The sequence below is a fragment of the Pipistrellus kuhlii genome, unplaced genomic scaffold (assembly GCF_014108245.1).
Source record: "Pipistrellus kuhlii isolate mPipKuh1 unplaced genomic scaffold, mPipKuh1.p scaffold_m20_p_1, whole genome shotgun sequence".
Lineage (NCBI taxonomy): Eukaryota > Metazoa > Chordata > Mammalia > Chiroptera > Vespertilionidae > Pipistrellus > Pipistrellus kuhlii.
Window position 1 is genome coordinate 138,251,851 of NW_023425404.1, and position 17,498 is coordinate 138,269,348.

At 39.0% G+C, this 17,498-nt stretch overlaps 1 protein-coding gene across 1 annotated transcript; it reads right to left on the reverse strand.

Moving 5' to 3' along the window:
• Nucleotides 1–1,591: 1,591 nt before the first annotated feature.
• LOC118721995 (patched domain-containing protein 3-like) lies at nucleotides 1,592–16,069 on the reverse strand. The gene is given in 7 exon segments (XM_036443333.2): nucleotides 1,592–2,442; nucleotides 2,444–3,261; nucleotides 6,389–6,534; nucleotides 8,898–9,019; nucleotides 10,634–11,419; nucleotides 13,087–13,112; nucleotides 15,928–16,069. Coding segments are annotated over 7 exon segments (2,694 nt in total). The 3' UTR covers nucleotides 1,592–1,788.
• Between the last annotated feature and the right edge of the window lie 1,429 nt (nucleotides 16,070–17,498).

The following is a 17,498-nucleotide window of genomic DNA, read 5'->3' on the forward strand; positions in this document are numbered from 1 at the left end:
GGGGTTTCCTAGAAGGTCCAGGCCAATATCAGCCACTGACTGGGGCCACCAGGCATAAGTTAGAAAGTGATCTGTGGATGGCTACTTCTTGTGCTGAGCTTGGAGATACCCTGTCAAGGCCAAGCTGTGAACCAAGGCTGGCTTCTGCTATTGCCAGTCCTGGGTCCACTTAGTGAGAGGTATGGGGCGAGCTGAGGCCAGATGCTGCTTGCCTGAGAGATTTTTGGAAAATCTGACGCTGGAGCCAGGTTATTCCTATGATAAAGCTACTGGAAATAGCTTGAGTGGGCCTTAATGTTGTGTGGGGCAAACAGTCTGAGCCATATTAACAGAATTTCAGGTATGGCACCTGTCTGCTAGCTCTGAGGGTAATGTGCTCATAAAAGGTAGCCTCTACAAGCACCCCTGTCTGGTAGAAGGTTGGCCCTCTAGCTTTCACCCTGATGCCATTAATTCAGTTCCTCCCCATATGTCTTTCATGCCTTTCAAGCTGCTGCCTTTGAGCTGGAACTCAAGAGGTAGTGTGAGTCCAAATAAGTCCATATGTGGGCCCTTTAAGAGTAACTGCCTGTGACTCCAGCAGTCTCAGCTTCAATCCATACCGGTTTTTATAGTCACATGTTATGAGACTTCTGTTCCTGGCACTGAAACCCTGAGCTGGGGGAGGGCAGAGTTCATCCTCAGAGGGGAACTGCACAGCCAAAATATCCCTCCAGATCATTACCCACCATGCATTGGGAGTGGGATCAGCCCTTCCTCATCTCTGCCACTCCTACCAGGTTTGATGTGGCCTCTTCTTTAATTTTATAGTTGTAGGACTTCCATTCAGCCTGAATTTAGGAAGTTCTGAATGAGGGTTGTTATGTCGTGTAGCTATAATTTTGATGTGGTTGTGGGAGGAGGTGAGCACCACCTATATCTATGTCTGACAGTTGAATATTTTATAATCTTGGAAGAAACAAACATTTCTTAGAGAGGACACTGAAAACACTAACCAAAAACATAAAATTTCAAAATTTTAAAAACTTAAGTTCATTTTAATACCATTAAGAGAACACATAGACTAGCCCCAGAATGGGAGAATAAGTAAATGAAACTTTTTTTCATAATAATACATACAGAAAGTACAATAAAAATAATATTGCTCCTGCCAGTATGGCTCAGTGGCTAGAGTGCCAGCCTGTGTTCTGAAGGGTCCCAGGTTCCATTCTGGTCAATTAGTGTACCTAGGCTGCAGACTCCATCCCTGGCCCTGGTCAGGGCACATGTGGGTATGTGGGAGGCAACCAATCGAATTGTCTGTCACATCAATATTTCTCTGTCTCTGTTTCTTCCTCTCTCTTTCACTCTCTAAAAATCAATGGAAAAATTAACCTCGGGTGAGGATTTTTTAAAATTCCATTTATGGTATAATATATAAAACACTTGAATTCCAAGCAGGAACTTGTAATGATGAAATAAGTTTTTTTTTTTGGGGGGGGGAATGGAAATTTATACTTTATATTTCATTGTGCATAGATTATAATAAATATGACAACAATTTCTAATTTGATAAAAATATTTTAATGAAAGACTAATGAATATTTCTAGGATATTTTAAATAACATTTTAAAATGGGATAGTCAATTCAAGGAAATGTGCCTTTGTTTTTAGCTTGTTGACTTTTGTTAATAGTGCATTTTTATCAGATTGAGTTGGGGCAATCAGGAATTCTATAACTGGTCTTTGATTTGTTAATGGATATTCAAACAAACCTTCATAAAAAGGTTAAGAATACTGGAATGAAAATTAGACCATGAGCAGCCCCGAATAGCATAACAAGAAACATAACCTTAAAAAATGTCCTGAAGATGTACCTTCTGCTGCAGATAAGACACACACCCCTATGATTGTTGAAACTGCACTTTGTAACACAGGGTAGCCTAGCATATACAACGCCTCAATTGCTTTGTCATTTACTGAGGGCATAGAACTAGAAACAAATGCATAGCAAATGTGTGCAGAAAAATCAAAAGAAAACCCTATACAAATGACAAGATTAATCATGGATATGGAATCAAGATTGACATGCCAGAATGCCATGAAACCCGTTACTCCTACAATAACAGAACCAATAGCGAAAGTTACCCACAAGGAACACAGTGGATGAGGAATTAACAGTATGGAAACAACAAACATAGCTACTGATGCAACAATGACATTTCGAACAGTGTTTTCTATTATTGCAGTGAACTGATCAAAATATATGAATGCTGGGTTATACACCATTAGGGGAATTTCACAATTTTTGGCCAACTGTCGGAACTGGATTAACATCCTTTTCTTATTGGTTGAAGTAGAAATACCTATGCTCTGAACAAAGGCCCGGGAAGAAGTGATTTCATGTGATGATGAAATATTAACATCATACTTAAAATGAGGAAAATAAAAAAAAAACCCTGGAAATACTGTTCATAAAAGTATTCTTATCATTTATATCTTGTTTTTTATCTTTCATATATTGCACATATTCTCGTAACCAAAACTCGGTAAGTGTTTTTTCTACATAGCCATTTTTTTCAAAATCTGCCAGACATTGTTCCAATTTTTGCCTAGCATCTTTATCCCAGTAGTCAAAAGTTTCAGTAACAATAACCATAACCTTGGGACCGTAAAGGGAAAAATAACCTTCTTCTGCATCAAAATACAGTGTGATGTAGGAATCGTCACTTGCCAAATTTTGAGGGTCTAAACCTTCCTGCACACGGAAACATCCCCATATACTACTTGTCAGGTACAACAGGTACAGAAGCACTACAAAAAACTTGGTCTTCTTGAATGTGAGAAAAGGGCCAAAATAATCTCTAAAGAACAAATTCATTGGATGAATATCAGCTTCCTGTTCATCTGGGAGAGAATCAAATGGGAGACAGCAGCATCTTTTTAAAGCGGAACATTTCTCGTTAGGCGCATTTGGCTTTTTTAACCAACGTAGACAGGCTACTTCTCTAGTACCATCCAGGGCCATAAATGCTCCAAAACAGGTGATGCTATACAAATAACAGAAGAACAGGGTTGTTCCTGTATAGATGCAAAAGTACTGTATAGATCTGAAAGAGGTCATAATCCCTGTATAGAAGGCCAGGATGTTAGTGGCAGAGGTGATTGTAATAGACACTGCCACTTTTGAATAGGTCCTGGACATACCATGTCTTATGCTATCCACGAGTTTGGTCTTCTGCCAGCCGGAACTCATAACAAACATGTCATCAACCCCAACACCTGTTAAAAAAAGAAACAACCTTCATAAAAATTAATTTTTATTAAAAAATTAAACAGATCTCCCTGGCCCATGTGGCTCAGTTGTTTGAGCATAATCCCATGCACCTAGAGGTCACTGGTTTGATTCCCTGTCAGGGCACATGCCTAGGTTATGGGCTGATCCCCAGTAGGAGCCATGCAGGAGGTGATGGATCAATGTTGTGCTCTCACATCTCTCTCTCTCTCTCTCTCTCTCTCTCTCTCTCTCTCTCTCTCTCTCTCTCTCTCTCTCCCTCCCTCCCTGCCTCCCTCCCTTCCTCTCTCTCTTTCTGTCCCTCTCTCTCTCCCTCTCCCTTCCTCTCTGTCTGAAAATCAATAACAACTTATTTTAAAAACGCAAAGAGATCAATGCAAACCATTTTATTTTCCATTTCTTTCAGGTCTTATTTACCTTGCCCAATCTGTGCTTTGATGCTACGTCTCTCATTGCCTCTGAATCCACAACAGAAATCATCACTCCTTCTTCTGCAATAGCTCTGTGTTTCATACATACTCCTATTCTTTGGACATAGCACAATATATTCTACTCCTAATCTTCATTTAAAGTTGTTTCAATGATGAGTCAGGAAACCTGGTTGACTGGTTGTTAGTGGAAGCAGGGTTAGCAATGCATCTTTGTTCTGCTAGACTACATGAGAAACCATTTTCTCTCCTAAGTCATTTCATACTAATGCACAAACACAATGAGCAATCATTCTGTTGCTTAAAATATAAGCTGGATTTACCTGTTCTACAGTTAGCATCTAGCTATCAATGCGGTATGATTTGAGAGGCACCACATAGTTTATAGACACACACACACACACACACACACACACACACACACACACACACACAGTTTCCCTGCTATCTGTTTTCTATAGACAGGATGCTCTCATTCCTTCACTTTCCCAGTTTAAGGTCTTTTCTCATTAAAAGAAAGTACTCTTAATATCGGATTTATATTCCAAAATAAATCTCAAGGGTCCTTTACATATTAATGCCTAGTAGGTGATTAGTTCTTTTCTACATTGACATTTCATTATTTTTTTGGAATAAAGCAGATTTTGAAATTGTCATTAAAGATTGGGAAAGGAGGACTACAAAGACGAAAGGGGATCAGAAAGAACAGCATAGCATGCTGCAGATACATTTTACCTCCTCACGCTTTCTACTAGAGTAATGATACAATCAGTACTTTGAACTAAAATGCTAATTTTAAATTATATTTGGGGGGATCATCTTTATGGATTGCATGGATTACAATGGAGATTGCAACTTTGCCTCTGATTCAGATGTTCTATGGGTATGATGATGGTAGGACTATCTAAATTAAAATAACCAAGAATGAACTCACTGATATTTATTAGATATCTAAAAACTGGTATTTGCCCAACCACCATGGCTCAGTAGTTGAGCTTTGACCTCTGAAACAGGAGGTCACAGTTTAATACCTGGTCAGAGCACATGTCTGGGTTGCAGGCCTGATCATCCATGGGGAGTGTGCAGGAAGCAGCCAATCAATGATTCTTTCTCATCATTGATGTTTCTATCTCACTCTCCCTTGTTCTCTGAAATTAATAAAAAATATAAAAAGCGAAAACCAACCAACTAGTTTTATTATTTATAGAACATTGTTAAGAAATTATCCACATATAGTTTTTGAGTTGCTGCAATCACAAACACTCACACACATACACTCCTATGTACACACACACTATACAAAAAATGGTTTATGTTAAGTCAGGATACACAGTTTACTTATTTGTTGCTGTGGGGAACACTGAGTGGTTAAATGTGAGTGTATAGGAAGAAGGTTTGCACTAAAGAGCTCGAATAAATAAGCTGACATCCAGTTTATAGCTAATCCACTATCTCCCACAGGAAACCAAATATTATTTCTTGTAAGTTGCTTATTTTCCAAAAATAAACACCTTTGTTTTTTCATGCTTACTCTAAAACAAATTCTGAAATTACAGAGAAATACAAATAAATAATTTAAATGACTGTAATTCCAACCTTGGGATAATTCCTGCTAATATTTTGGTGTTGATCCATTCAGAATTTGTTCTGTGCAAATATACAGGTATAATTGTACTACTTAATTCCAAACATTTCATTTCATAACTAGTATTGTTTCATTTACTATTTCATGAAATGTAATATTTCATTTTTCATTTAATGTGTCTACTTCTTTTTAAAGACTGAAAATGATTTCAAAATTTTAATTTGCTATATTTGAATTGACCAATCCCATCTTGATATAGGATTAGTTTTTTTTTCTCTCAATATTTTCCTATTCTAAATTATACCAAAATGAACATGTTCTACTTTTCAAGCAATTGTTTAATTAATAGGACAAATTCCAAGCAGTGGAATTGATAGATCAAGGATATTCACTTTTAAATATTTTTAAAAATATATTTTATTGATTACAGAGGAGTAAGGGAGAGGGAGAAAGAAATAGAGATATCAATGATGAGAGAGAATCATTGATTGGCTGCCTTCTACACACCACCTACTGGGGATCTAGCCTACAACCCATGCTTGTACTCCGACTACAAATCGAACCATGACCTACCTCCTGGTTCACAGGTTGATGCTCAACAACTGAGACACACTGGCAGGGCCCCTTTTAAATTTTAAGTATTTTTTGTTGTTGTTGTTGCAAAGTTGTACTGAAAGAAAGAGTGTCCCAATTTAAAACTTCCCCCAGCAGAATATGCATGCTCATTTGTACATATTTTTACCAAAAACTTCAATCCTACTAATTTTTATTAATCTAATAAGAAAATGAGGTATCTCACTTTTGGTTTAATTTGAATCCCTTAATTAATGGAGAAATCAAATATTTTTACTTATATTTTCAATCTTGGTGTGCATGTGTGTGTACAGTCTATTCATGTTCCTTGCATTTCCATTTGGGGTGGCTTGCTTTTTTAATCTCTAAAAATACATAATAACATTTTATTTTCTTGTTTCTGGCACCTCATTTTGGATCTGTAGAGCCACTTACACATAATTATTTTGCTTAATGTAAAATAAGCTCTTTTCATAGGTATCCTACACCCCCACATACTCAGTGTGTAGTTTCTTTTGTTTTACTCACCTAGAGCAAGAAATGGTGCATTTTTTATTATGGTCACAAATGGCACGCCCATGTGCAACATCAGGCCAAAGCCGCTGAACACTGCCAAGGCAGTCGGAATCACTCCAAAAATTGCAACAAACATTTTGTTTCGTACACAGTTGCACCTGTAAATTTGGAGGGAAAAATCATAGAATTTGTGGTGGCACTGAAATTCCATCAATTCATAACAGTTTTCACTTAGACATGTATTTAGAAGCCTCTTGGGCAATAATTACCACACCTTTCTGCTGGAGACATTTAAATTCCTGTCATAATGCAAGGGGGTGGGGGAGAGAGGAAGCAGAAACGTTTGAAATCTGTACTTTTATTAAACTTCCCGGGGTGATTTTTATTTATTGACTAGAGGCATGGTACACACACAAAATTCATGCATGGGGGAGGGGGGATGTCCCTCAGCCCAGCCTGCACCCTCTTCAATCTGGGACCCCTCAAGGGATGTCCAACTGTCTGAGCCAGGGGCTTGTGGTGCTTTGCAGGCCAGCCACTCCCCCTGGGGACCCAAGCCAAGGCCCTGGTATCTGGAATTTATTTACCTTCTACAATTGACACTTTGTAGCCTGAAGCAGAGCCAAGCCTCCTGCTCGGGCCATGGCCAGGAGCTATTTCTGTTTGGATTTGTTTACCTTCTATAATTGAAACTTTGTAGCCTTGAGTTGAGGCTTTGGCTGGCAAGGGCAGGTGGAAAGCTTGGCTTCTTCAATTGCCTGGGAAACCCACGCCTCCCTCCTGCTATCTGTGGCCACAGCCATTTGGTGGGGATTAATTTGCATACTTTCTCTGATTGTCTGGTGGGCATGGCTTGTGGGTGTAGCAGAGGTATGGTCAATTTGTATATTGCTCTTTTATTAGATAAGATAGAAAAAAGGGATGCTGTCATTATTTGAATGTTAACTTTTCTAGTTTTCAAATGTAGGCTCTCTCTTCTATTAAAGATATCTAAAGGCAGGTATCAGTCATTTGTTTTGAAGCAGTTAACCAAGTAAAATATAAAACCATTTATGATTTTCCAACAACAACAAAAAACAGACCTTGGTTGTGTGATTCAAAAAAAAATTTTTTCTTTCATTTAGTAGCAATTTTTCTACAGCTCACTTCTCTAGTAGAGGAGAATCATGAAAATATTTTAGAAGGAGCTTTTGTATATTCTTTGTTAACCACAATATACACTGAATGGCCAGATTATTATCTCTGAAAGCATAATAATCTGGCCACTCAGTGTATATCCTCTAACCTAATAATAGAGTAATATGCAAATTAATCATCACTCTGCTACACCAGCCATGCCTACCAGCCAATCAGAGTAAGTATGCAAATTAACACAACAAAGATTGCAGTTAATTTGCATATGTGGAGGGAGCTATGGGGCGGGGAGAGGAATATCTGTAATAATCTGAACAATAAAGATTTAATTTTAAAAAAGAAAGTGAAGAAATAATTCATAGAGTGAGTGGTGGAATCATATATCTTTCTGGTAAGGTTTAATATATAAAATATATAAAGTATTCATCAATAACAGGACTCAACAACAGAAGGACAAATGACCACATTAAAAATGAGTATAGGCTTTGAATAGACATTTCTCCAAAGAGGATGTACAAATGGCCAATAAACACATCAAAAGATACTTATCATTAGTAAGTAGGGAATTGTGAGTCCAAACCACAATGAGATAATATTGAGCAACTACCCATAGATAATATTGAGCTATAACCCATAAAACAGAAAATGACAAGTTTGGCGAGGAAGTAGAGATGTTGCTGGTGGGATATTAAAAGGTGTTTTCTATGGAAAACAGTTTAGCAGTTCTTTAAGAACTTAACCTGGAATTATCACACACTATCAATTCTACTTCAAGATATATATTGAAAAATAACTGAAAATGAGTACAAATGGACATTTGTATTCTAATGTTCATTGAATTGAAAATGAGTACAAATGGACATTTGTATACTAATGTTCATTGAAGCATTAGTCATAATAGCCAAAAGATAGAAATATTTCCAAGGGCCCATCAAAAGACAAGTGGCTAAATAAAATACATACAATGGAATATTATTTAGCAACAAAAATAAATAAAGTTGTGATACATATTACAACATGGATGAACACTGAAAATATTGTGCTAAGTGAGGTAAACCAGTCACAAAAGGACAATTTTTATATGATCCCACTTATATGAATCTCTAAAATAGACAAATTCACAGAGACAAAGTGTTTGAAGGTTTACTAGGGCTGGGAGGAGGCAATGGGGTGTTATTGCTTAATATGTACAACATTTCTACTCATAGTAATGGAAACTATTTGGGAACAGATAATTGAACCAATTGCACAGGTGTCTGACTATTATTAATATAACTGAATTGTAAACTCAAAATGGTTAAAATGACATTTTATATTATATATATTATGTAATATATGTTTTACCACAATAAATTAAAAAATCATTTATTAAAAACAAACATTATACCTGAAGCATGATGCAATTGAAAATAATATGATTAGAAAATAAGCCACATAAAATAAAGGGATCACCGTCTTTGAAGTTGCCTCAAATTCCAGTTGTCTAGAAAGTGTTGTAAAGTAGACCACCTGCCACAGAAATGTACTCAGATGAGTAACTCTTAATTACAATATTTGTGAATGAGTTACAAACACTATTAAAACACTCTAGCTTATTGATGAAAAAATATTCAAATTCATTAAAAGATCAAAACACATGAATTATCATTTTAGAATAAAGAATATAGATTTGCTTCTTCCCCCAAATTTCTGGCATGCTCTCTAAAGTTTCTTACAAAAATCCAAAATTTTAAAATTTCTGAAAATACAAAATCTAGATTTTTCATAAAACCTTGAAATCCTATATAAAACCGTAATATGTAAATCAACTGAGAGACAACAACTGAGTCACTATGATGTGCACTGACCACCAGGAGGCAGATGCTCAAATCAGGACCTGCATTCTGGTGGTCAGAGTGCTCCCACAGGGGGAGTGCTGCTCAGCCAGAAGCTGGGCTTATGGAAAGCAAGAGCAGAGGTGGTGGCGGGAGCCTCTCCTGCCTCAGCTGCAGGTGGACAGAAGGAGCTAGGAGTGCCTGGCTGTGAGAGCCCGGACTGCAAGAGGGATATCTGATTCCCAGTTTAGGCCCCAATCTCTGAGATGTCCCGAACTGTGAGAGCACACAGACCGGGCTAAGGGACTCCCATCTCCCTATGCACAAATTTCGTGCATCGGGTCTCTAGTTATTAATAATTAAAGATCTTGCCAAAACCAGTTTGGCTCAGTGGATAGAGCATCAGCTTGTGGACTGAAAGGTCCCATGTTCGATTCTGGTCAAGGGCATGTACTTTGGTTGCAGGCACATCCCCAGTGCGGGTTGTGCAGGAGGCAGCTGATCAATGTTTCTCTCTCATCGATGTTTCTAACTATCTCTCTCCCTTCCTCTCTGTAAAAAAAACAATGAAATATATATTTTAAAAAATAATAAATAATTAAAGATCTTGTGGCTTTTTCTAAAATTTTATTGGATTGTTGTATTTTACTATTTAATTGAATATTTCAGAAGGCCTGGTATTCAAAGGCTTTTCCCAATGGGTGTCTCGCTTTCACCAAGCGATTCAGAAGTAGGTTTGCTGACCCAAGAATTACTGAACAGTTATCATGTTTCTGGCACTATGATATACTAAAAAAGAAGAAGAAGAAGAAGAAGAAGAAGAAGAAGAAGAAGAAGAAGAAGCAGCAGCAGCAGCAGCTGAGCTAGATCATTTTCAGTAAAACTATGGAATATTTGCTTGAAGTTTTTTTGTTTGTTGCTTTTTATTCCAGTGAACTTCAAACAAATTTTGGGGGGCTCCTGGAAACTGCAAAGACTGTAACTAAAAGTAAGAATTCCCAAGTAATTTGGCTAGAAAACACATCCCCAAAACTAAGCCTGAAGATCAATGTCTGTACTGAACAGACCTACCATGAGGATGGAGCATTTGTCTCTTCCACCCGAATATTTTCAAGGAACTAAGATTTGTGGCATTCTTCAGGGTGTTAAAGAAAGTTGGTTTAAGTGCCAAATACGTGACCAGCTTCAAATCAAGGACTCCTTAACTCAGAGAGTGCTATTGTCATCTATGGATCTATGGTCCTTGGAACAAGTCTTCTTACCCTCCCACTTTCCCCTGGCCTCCCTGTCAACCCCAGCAGCCACGTACCTGGATCATCTTCAAGGCCAAACTCTCTTCAAGATTGCTAAATTCATCCAGGAAATGTACCATCCACCTCTTGCTATGCTCACTATTCTCTTTCTCTTGGGTTTTCAGGTAATATTGCAGCCACATGGCTTTGGCCTCCACGAGTAAATGGTTTGCTCCCACCCGGTTGCCTAAGATGGTTCCACCAAGGGTGCCGGCCAGGGAGACAGGCTGGCCCTTTAGGGTGTAGATGGGGAAGGTGATGCTCTGCAGGTCAAGCTTCTTGTTCAACTGCCAGGCGAACAGGAGGGGGTTGGAGGGCACACAGATGCCCTGGTTCTTAGCACACGCCTGACTGAAGAGGATCTGGGTTCCGTCTTCTTGGGTGGCATTCAGAGCCTGAACCGCACTGTCTAGTCTGCTAACTTCTGCCAAGATTTCTTGTTCCAGCAAGGAGGCTGAGTGGGACACCACTAGAATAGAAGCAAAATAGACCTCAGTGGCCATCCTGAAGATGGAGAAGTGAAAAGAGTCATCACTGGTGAAATGCTGCTGCACAAAGCGCCGTTCTGCCTTGGCCGGGCTCCTGACAGGGGTGTACTGCTCCTCGGGGTCCTCTTCTATGTCCTTGAGCAGGTGAATGAAGCCAGTGCTCAGAGTAGCTGTCAGCAGAATGGGCATCAGCAGGAAGAACCAGGGGTGTGAGCCCACCTGCCACCGCAGCCATCCGAAGGCCCGGGAGAGCGGAGCCTCCAGGCAGTTGGTATGGCAGCGGTGCTTCTGAGCCACTTCAGTTGAAGACAGACTCTGAGGTGATTCACACCACACTGAACTGAACCTCTTACGCTGTTTGGCTCCTGGTGGCTCTTCCTGCTGCCCTGAAGCCAAGTCCAGGTCTGGTTTCTGTTCCTAGAGCAGGTCTGGTTTCTGTTGCAAGAGCAGCTCTGGCTTCTTGTCTGCGTGTGGTGCTGCCTGCAGATCTGCCCCTTCATCCAAGTCTGGTCCAGGCCCCGATGGCTTTGGCAGGGACTCTGGTTGCTGCTCCTCTGTGGGCTTTGGCTCCATATCTGGGCCACCCTCAGACGTGTTGAGACTCATTTCCACGAAGAGAAGGCCAGTAGCTGCTGGATGCGGAGACCAGTCAACAGTTTCCCAACGGATTCCCAACGGCTTCCTGGAGATTCTAAGAAGTCTGACCTTGGCTGCTCCTGTCTGGATGCTGGAGCTTTCACTAGACAGCATTTGGCTTGTAGCCGGACTAGCCCCAAATGTGTCCTCTCAGGATTTCGTTGATAGAAATAATACTTTAATATTTTAGAGCTGCTTTCAGGAGCTTCAAATTTTGGCTGCTCAAAGATAGAGAGGGCTGAATGATTTTATTAAATTGAATTTATTGGGATGATATTGGTTTATAAAATTATATAGGTTTCAGGTGTGCAGTTCTATAATAGTCTGTATATTATATTGTATGTTCACCACCCCAAGTCAAGTCTCCTTCCATCAACTTTTATCCCTCCTTTATCCTCTTCTAGCTCATCACACCCTTTTTCCCTCTAGTAATCCCTATACTATTGTGTACCCATGAGGTTTTTTCTTTTTCTTAATCCCTTAAATACTATGACTGAAATGTAAATTGAGGAGAGGTGGTGTGTATATATGTATGTGAGCAAGCTAGAGGAATCAGGATTTCTTTTTTAGTAGCTCACTGAAGTCTCCATACGGTTGTTTATATTTCTTTTCATGAGTGCCACCTACTGAAAAATAAGAGAAAGACTTTCTATTAATTGTACCGAATAGAGAAGTGCCATTCTTAAGGGGGGAGCAGATTTCATTCCCATACATGCATAGGCAGAGAAAGAATCCATCAAATACCATGAATGACTAATGTAGCAAGGTAGTTTAGAAAGAAAAAAAAAATCTCAGGAAAATAAATGTCAAGACATGCAAATATGTGATTTCTTTATTCACTTATGTACATTTATTTTTTTTGTTGAGAATATTACAGATGTTCCCTTGTGGCTCCCCTCCACCCAGCTCCTGTCTTACACTAGAATTCACAATTGCAATTCTGAATAAAATTCAATGAGATACAAGAACACACAGATGGGCAGTTTAATGAACTCCAAAATAAAATTAATGAACAAATGGAATACTTTACCAAATCAATCAAAAATTAAAAAAAGAGAAATGAATAGAAATTCTGGAACTGAAGAACTCCATATGAAAAATGAACTAGCGAGGTTAGGAAATGGAGCTAAGCAGATGGAAGGAAGAATTAGTGATACTGAAGATGGAAATATAGAAATGATGCAGATGGAAGAAGAGAGAAACTTGAGAGTAAAAAATAAAAACTATGAGAACTATCTGACTCCATCAAAAAGAGCAAAATAAGAATAATGAGTATACCAGAAGAAGAAAAGGGGGAGAGAAAGCAAGGAGGCTTCAAACAAATGGTTCACAAGAATTTCCTAAACCTGTGGAAAGAGCTGGATCTCTGAATCTAAGAAAAAACAAAAACAAATAAGCATAAAAACAAACAAACACAAAAACCCCCAAACCTCCTAATTATATCAATCCAAAAGAAAGGCCTTCTCCAAAGCCCATTATATTAAAACTGTAAACAATTAATGATAAGGGTATGTCAAGGCAGCCTGGAAAAGGAAAATGAAAACATATAAAAATCCCATTATATTATCATCGGATTTGTCAGGAGAAATCCTACAACTTAGGAGGAAGTCAAATCAAATATTATGAAAGAGAAATATTGCCAGCCAAGAATATTATATACAGTGGTACCGTGTTTCCCTGAAAACAAGACATCCTCCGGAACAAAGACCTAGCGCATGGAAAGATAAGACATCCCCTGAAAATAAGACCTAGAGCAACTTTGGGAGAAAAAAATAATATAAGACACTGTCTTATTTTCGGGGAAACAGATTGGATAAAACAAAACAAATAATTGCGCAACCATATGCTGCATTCAGAAAACATATTTTAGCTGCAAGGACCAATACGGACTCAAAATGAAAGGATGGAAAATGATTCTCCAAGTAAATGGTATCCATAGAAAAGCAGTGTAACTATATACTTCTATCTAACAAAAATGATTTCAAGATAAAAAAGTAATAAGTCGACGTACAGATGGACATTTTATAATGATAAAGAACACAATATATCAAAATGACATAACACTCATCAATGTATATCTAACCAATCAGGGAGGACCAAAATATATAGAAAAACTAGTAACAGAATTAAAGGGAGACACTTACAAAAACACAATTATAGTAGGAGACCTAAATACCCTATTGATAGCTATGGCCAGATTTTCCTAACAAAAAATTAATTAGAAAATATTGATCTTTAATGACACATTAGACTAAATTAGACTAAATGGACATAATTCACATTTACAGAATCTTTCATCCCAAAACATCAGATTATACATTATTCTCTAATGCACATTGGTACATTTTATTTTATTTTTATTTTATTTTTATTTTTTTTTCTAGGGGATAATTTATTTATTATTTATTTAATTAATTTATTTTTTAATTAAATTATTATCTGTGTACACGTGGTACATTTTAAAGGATAGACCATATGTTGGGACACAAAACTAGCCTCAACAAATTTAAGAAGATTGAAATTATACCAAGGATAATGCATTGAAATTGGAAATCAACTGCAAAAAGAAAATAGGGAAAACCCAAAATATGTGGAGATTAAATAATGTGCTACTAAGGAACAACTGGCACAAAGAAGAAATAAAAGGAGAGATCAAAAGAGAGAATGGCAATAAAAAACATTAAACCTTTGGGGTGCAGCAAACACAGTAATAAGAGGGAAGTTTATATCATTACAGGCCTATATCAAGAAACAAGTAAAATACCAAGTAAACAACCTAACATTACATCTTGAAGAACTACAATAGAAAAACAAGAACAAATACAGTCTTAAGTAAGTAGAAGGGAGAAAATAATAAAAATTAGAGCAGAATTAAATGAAATAGAGAATAAAAAAGACAATACAAAAATTATCCAGCAAAGAGTTGGTTCTTTGAAAAGATTAATAACATTGATAAAACTGTCTCGACTCACTAAGGTAAATAGGGAAAACACTCAAATAAAAATATCAGAAATGAAAGAGATGTTACAAAGTATTCCACATATATAAAAAAATCAAATAAGAATACTGTGAAAGATTGTAAGCAACCAGATTCAATATCCCTGAAGAAATGGACATGTTCTTAAATATATGTATATAACCTTTCTGGACTGAATCACTTAGAAATGGAAAATCTAAACTGATCAACAGTGAGAACTTGAAACAATCATCAAAACCTCCTTAAAAGTAAAAGTCTAGGACCAGAGGGTTTCATTAGTGAATTCTATTATATATTAAATTCACATAAGGTGCATCATTAAATATATATTTGGAAAAGCAGGCTGCTGTAAATTGATGTCACATTGTAAATAATTTTTATATTATTACCTTGATAGTTTGACAACACTAATGTTTATGTATGTAATTTATAATCCTGATAATAACATAAGTATTGAAGTTGTCTATCTTAATTGAATATAACAAATAAATGTTTGATTGCTATTTTTGTAAAATATTTGGAAGAGAAAATATCAGTTTGAGACTTCAATATGATATAAACTATATTTTGTAGAGATTATGTGTATACTAAAGTACTTTTTACTTTGGCCACTTTAATATTGCATTCAGCACTAGGCAGAAAAAAATGGTGTTACATAAAATCACAGCATCAATATAGTGTATGAAGTAGAGCTAATAATTGTACTCATAACCATTTTATTTCATCCCAGTGGCCCAGTGCATGAAATTCATGCACATTAAAAGGGAATTAATCAGAGGAAATATTTTAATATTGCTATTTGCTCTTTCTCTATAATAGAAGTATCAGAGATGGAAGAAAATTAGTGAGATGTACATGAAAACTTCCCTCATGTCAGAGTCTGGAGTGCTCTGCAGGACCTAGAGTCAAGTCCCTGCCCACCACACAAGCGCACTTTGAAAATGCAAGAGAGGCTTTGGGGAGGGGATGCTTCCTGAGGGCAGACGGGCGCGAGGGCGCGGCCCGTCTGTCCTGGCTCGCGATCCCTCCCTTACGGGCCGCCAGGGAGGGCCCGCCCCACGACTCCCCTTTTCGGCTCCCAGGGCAGGGTCCTCGCGCGCGGCCCATGCTGGCTGCTGGGGGCCCGCGCCGCCGCATAGACAGTTCCCGGCCGGCCGGCCTGCCCCCGTGGTGGCCCTGAGGCCTGTGCGGCTGCTCCAGGGGGGCTAACCGTCCCAGAGCGCGGGCCTTGGGGCGCGAGGGTCCCGGGCCCGTGATCCCCGCGCCATGGCCGGGGCCATCGCTTCCCGCATGAGCTTCAGCTCGCTCAAGAGGAAGCAGCCCAAGACTTTCACCGTGGGGATCGTCACCATGGACGCCGAGATGGAGTTCAATTGCGAGGTGAGCAGGAGGGCGGGGGAAGGGGGGTGGGGGGGGGGGGGGGGGAAATTTATACTTAAATTTCCTAGACAGTTTGCATGATGATAAATTATTTGTTGAATTCTTTCCAAGTGACAGACTTCCATACATTTATTTCTGGAAGCAAGCGCTTAGCCGACACGGTACTTGCTATCTCTCAAGTAACTGGAGCCCTTGCTACTCCAAGTGTGGTCTGTGGACCAGCGTGATGGGCAGCGGTGACCCATGTCAGGGAGTGGAAACTTTTCCAGGAAAGGCCCGCAGCATGGATATTTTTCAGCTCCGAAGGCCTTATGGTCTCCGGTCTCGGCTGCAACTGCACAGCTCTTCAGCTGTACCCTGGTAGCCCAAACACTAACTTTCAGCAGGAGGCGCTCCACTGACCTGGTTCTCTGTAACACTGGTCAACATTATTAAAAAAAAAAAAAAAAAAAAAAAAAAAAAAAAACACTTTAAATCCTCTAGGAATAATAGGGGCCTGCATCGAGTGAAGAAATACCTATTAAAAATATACATCATGCCCTAACCGGTTTGGCTCAGTGGATATAGCGTGGGCTGTGGACTGAAGGGTCCTAGGTTTGATTCCTGTCAAGGGAATGTATCTTGGTTACAGGGTACATCCCCAGTAGGGGGTGTGCAGTAGGCAGCTGATGGATGTTCCCTCTCATTGATGTTTCTAACTCTCTATCACTCTCCCTTCCTCACTGTAAAAAAATCAATAAAATATTATATATATATATATATATATATATATATATATATATGTATATATATATTACATCAACAGCCAGCTGGCGTGGCTCAAGTGGTTGAGCATCGACCTATGAACCTGGAGGTCACGGTTCGATTCCTGGTCAGGACACATCCCTAAATGTTGGGCTAGCCAGAGGCAGCCGATCAGTGATTCTCTCTCCTCATTGTTGTTTCTATCTCTCTCTTCCTCTCTGAAATCAATAAAAATATATATTTTAAAAATACGTAAACATTTCATAAGGGAGGTGAGCATTTGATCCAAGACCTCTGCCACCCTGCCTGCTCCCAGCTCAGCAAGGTAGAGAGAGTCTACTGCTGCCGCTCAGAAGGCAGGCTCCCTCTCCCCTCGGCGCCTAGTCTGGAGGCTCTTCCCTGGAGGAGCAGGACTTGAGTAACTTATCCTGCCCAAAGCTACTTGTTGCTGAGACGTAGGGAGTGGAGTGGGAAGATGGGGCTTCTTTCAGCTGTGCCTACTTATGGAAGAGGGGCTGTGCCCTGGGTGTGGCCCCCTGAGAATACTGGGCCCGTTTATTCTTGCCCCACACAGCTTATGAGATGGTGCTTCCCGCCGGAAGAGCTAAACTGAGAAGGCCCCAAGCTGGTATGTCCCCATCCCCACTTCCACCAAGG